This window comes from Nanorana parkeri, unplaced genomic scaffold (assembly GCF_000935625.1).
Source record: "Nanorana parkeri isolate BGI_ZX_2015 unplaced genomic scaffold, ASM93562v1 scaffold55, whole genome shotgun sequence".
In the NCBI taxonomy this organism is placed as follows: Eukaryota; Metazoa; Chordata; class Amphibia; order Anura; family Dicroglossidae; genus Nanorana; species Nanorana parkeri.
Window position 1 is genome coordinate 711678 of NW_017306323.1, and position 3408 is coordinate 715085.

Here is a 3408-nt window from a genome sequence, read left to right on the forward strand (position 1 = left end):
CCCCCCCCCCGCCCCCCCACTCTCATCCTTTGTTGCATCTCAGTCCTGCTGATCTCCTTCAGTCTATTCACAGCCACTTTGTCTACATGCTCCTTACAAAAGGCAGCATTTACTGTACAATTCTGATGGTGACAACAGTTGAACATGCATGTGCAATGTCATTGTCACATGACAGGGTGACAGTGCAAGAGCACAATTGGGAGAGAGCATGATCACCCTATAACAGGAAGTGACTGAGCAAGGACCTTTGTGGCAGAACCACCCAGTGTTAACAGGTTAAAGCGAATATGACATTTTGGTGATCGATGTAATAACTTTTTTTAAATGTGCCGTCAGGCTGGTGCTTTTTCTCATTACAGAAAAGACAGTGTATGTCTACATTGTTACAGATGTTTCTACCTGCCCAGCATCACTTTTTGCTATTAGTGTACACTGAGCTACGCATGTGCAGCTCAGGGTACAATCTCAGCATGTACTGTACTAAAGCTCACACCACACACACACACACACACACACGTTACCATTACAGCTACCCACCACTATTGCCTGCACACAAATTGGTTGGATAGATTTACCTCGGTCCTCATATTAAAAAGTTGATTGTGAGGTTCTAAGTCAGAACAGATATCTGGGCCCAGCCAATCAAGTGGCCGAAGACTCTAAACCCAGGACACTGGGAGAATATGGTAGCACTGGTGATGCAGGGGAGTGCTGGAAGAGAGTGCCTTGCTAGGGAAGTCCCCCATAAACGTACAATAATGCAGAGTATACTGGCACATGACAAAAACCTCCCATCATTTTGGATTCAATCCGCCAGTTTACTTCCCTTTTAAGCTTCTAAAACATCATCTCTTAGCAACTGTAAAGGGTTACGGCACATAACTAATCATAGGTGGCTTTATATCCAATTCAAAGTCCATTTCCAGAAGGCATGTCTTCCCAAATGAAAGAAGATTTCTAGATTGCAGTCAGGGGAAGCAATTTCCAGCAGAAATGCTTTGCCTATGACTCAGCCAGCACACAGGCCAGCCATTGAGCAGATGGAAAACCCTGAGCTTCCACCCACAACCTCATCTAGAATGTTGTAGAAGCAGGAAGGCGCTGAGCATTGTTCAGACCTGGGCTGTCATACAGCCACTGAATCCAAGCTACTGCCATGGAGGGGGGTGACAGTCTATTGAATGAGAAATGGGATGTGCAGAGCGGATCTCATACAAAATGTGCACTCCATACGTACATTGAATGGATCAGCATACACCATACGTACATTGAATGGATCAGCATACACCATACGTACATTGAATGGATCAGCATACACCATACGTACATTGAATGGATCAGCATACACCATACGTACATTGAATGGATCAGCATACACCATACGTACATTGAATAGATCAGCAGTGATACAATAAAAAGGTGATTTACCCATTTTCCGTTCTTCTGGAACCAGTCTCGGTGCTCCACCACCAGGAATCGGCTCAGCACCTCAGCCAGTTCATTGGGGGTGGCTGGCTTGTGCTCCCCTTGTCTCCTCAGGACGACTCCAGCGAAGGTGATGAGCCCGATCACAACAAAATGTGCACTCCATACGTACATTGAATGGATCAGCATACACCATACGTACATTGAATGGATCAGCATACACCATACGTACATTGAATGGATCAGCATACACCATACGTACATTGAATAGATCAGCAGTGATACAATAAAAAGGTGATTTACCCATTTTCCGTTCTTCTGGAACCAGTCTCGGTGCTCCACCACCAGGAATCGGCTCAGCACCTCAGCCAGTTCATTGGGGGTGGCTGGCTTGTGCTCCCCTTGTCTCCTCAGGACGACTCCAGCGAAGGTGATGAGCCCGATCACCCGGCCCCAGTTGAGTCCTCCTTCTTCTGGGAGCCGGGCGGCCACTTGCTCCAGTGTAGTCCGGGAATCTCCTGGAAGCTGCTCGCACGATTCATAGAAGTCGCGATTCCGATGGAGAATCTCCCCCGACACCCTCCAGAGAGTCTGCGCTACCGGGGTCGGAGGAGGCTGACATTCCTCACCCGCACAGCGCCGAAGATAATCCTCCAGCAGAGTCCGGCTCTCCTCCAGCAGCTGATCTTCCATACTAAGACGACGAACAGAGGATGGGATCACTCCATATAACGGCAGGAGACCACTCCCCCCACTGATCACCTCCTGATTGATCAGACCCGATGTGTGCACGCTGGGCGAGCTCTGGCGGAGCGCGCTGCCTTTCATGACTTGTCACTTTCAGCTTTTGTGTAAAGCCCACAACTAGATGCCTTCTCCCAGCTGATTGGCTGACGGCGTCCCTTTACTTCCATTCATGAAATTCTGAGAATAGTATAATACCACCGCCTCCTGATCAGACGGCGGGACCTGTCACCAACCTCTCTGCGCACCCTGTGTGCTGACGTCATGGGTGTGTGCAGGACAGCGTGTTCCTCTTCTGTGATGTCATTACACTTCCGAGAAAAGTACATGATACTTGTGACATTGTGATAAAACACACCTTCCTGGACTTTTCTTTACCCTCTACAGGTAGTGCTTCCATGTCTGTGTAAAAAAAAACAAATAATAATAACAACGCACGAGATTATGGTATATATGGAGGGGGGGGTTAGTAAAACTAAATCAGCAGCTGTCCCTGGCAACCAATCAGCTTTTTCAGTTTTAGTTAAGCTTTGAAAAGATAGAAGCTGATTGGTTGCTATGAGCAACTGCTTAAGATTCTAAAGTGTTTACAGTAAATCACCAGCACACACGGGATATAGCGTAAATCTTCGCGCAAAACATAAAAACAAACTCATTCCAATGTAGCTTGTTCACACCTGCGCAAAGTTCGCTCCGTACGAAAACTCGCATAGCGCAAAAAAGTACCATTGAGATATTCTGGGCAACTTTCATGCGCTCTGGCTATGGGAGTAGGAGAAAACATGCAGAAATCTTGCGTTTGTTAAAATGTGCGTGTTTTTTGTGACAAACGCGCGTAAAGCCACGCTGAATGTCAAACTGCTATGTGTGAATGGAGCCTAAAACGTTACATTATGCCATATATGCTAATGTTTCGGGGCCACGCAGGGACCCTTCATCAGAGCAGCACAGTGACAGGTCATTGTTTCCGCTCTGATGAAGGGTCCCTGCGTGGCCCCAGAACGTTAGCATATATGGCATGATGTGACGTTTTAATAAAGTACATGAAGAAGATTGCAGCTATATCCTGTGTGTGCTGGTGATTTATTGTATATGTGCTGTTACATCAGTTGTATGACACAATGCATAGTCATGGGGAATCTTCATATTAATGTCAAGTGCAAATGCTATAGTTCATTAATATTAGCAGTATAGCTGGTTATTATACTGCCATCTTGTGGGCATTTGGGGTACTGCACC

The 3408-nt window shown here is 46.6% G+C and overlaps 1 protein-coding gene across 1 annotated transcript in view; it reads right to left on the minus strand.

The window, feature by feature from the left end:
* BCL2L10 (BCL2 like 10) overlaps positions 1-2156 on the minus strand; it is an 8628-nt gene extending 6472 nt beyond the window's left edge. Inside the window, exon 1 of the mRNA XM_018576053.1 lies at positions 1729-2156. Within this exon, the coding sequence (XP_018431555.1) occupies positions 1729-2118 (390 nt within the window). The 5' untranslated portion in view covers positions 2119-2156. The remainder of the gene's footprint in view (positions 1-1728) is intronic.
* Positions 2157-3408: the final 1252 nt, after the last annotated feature.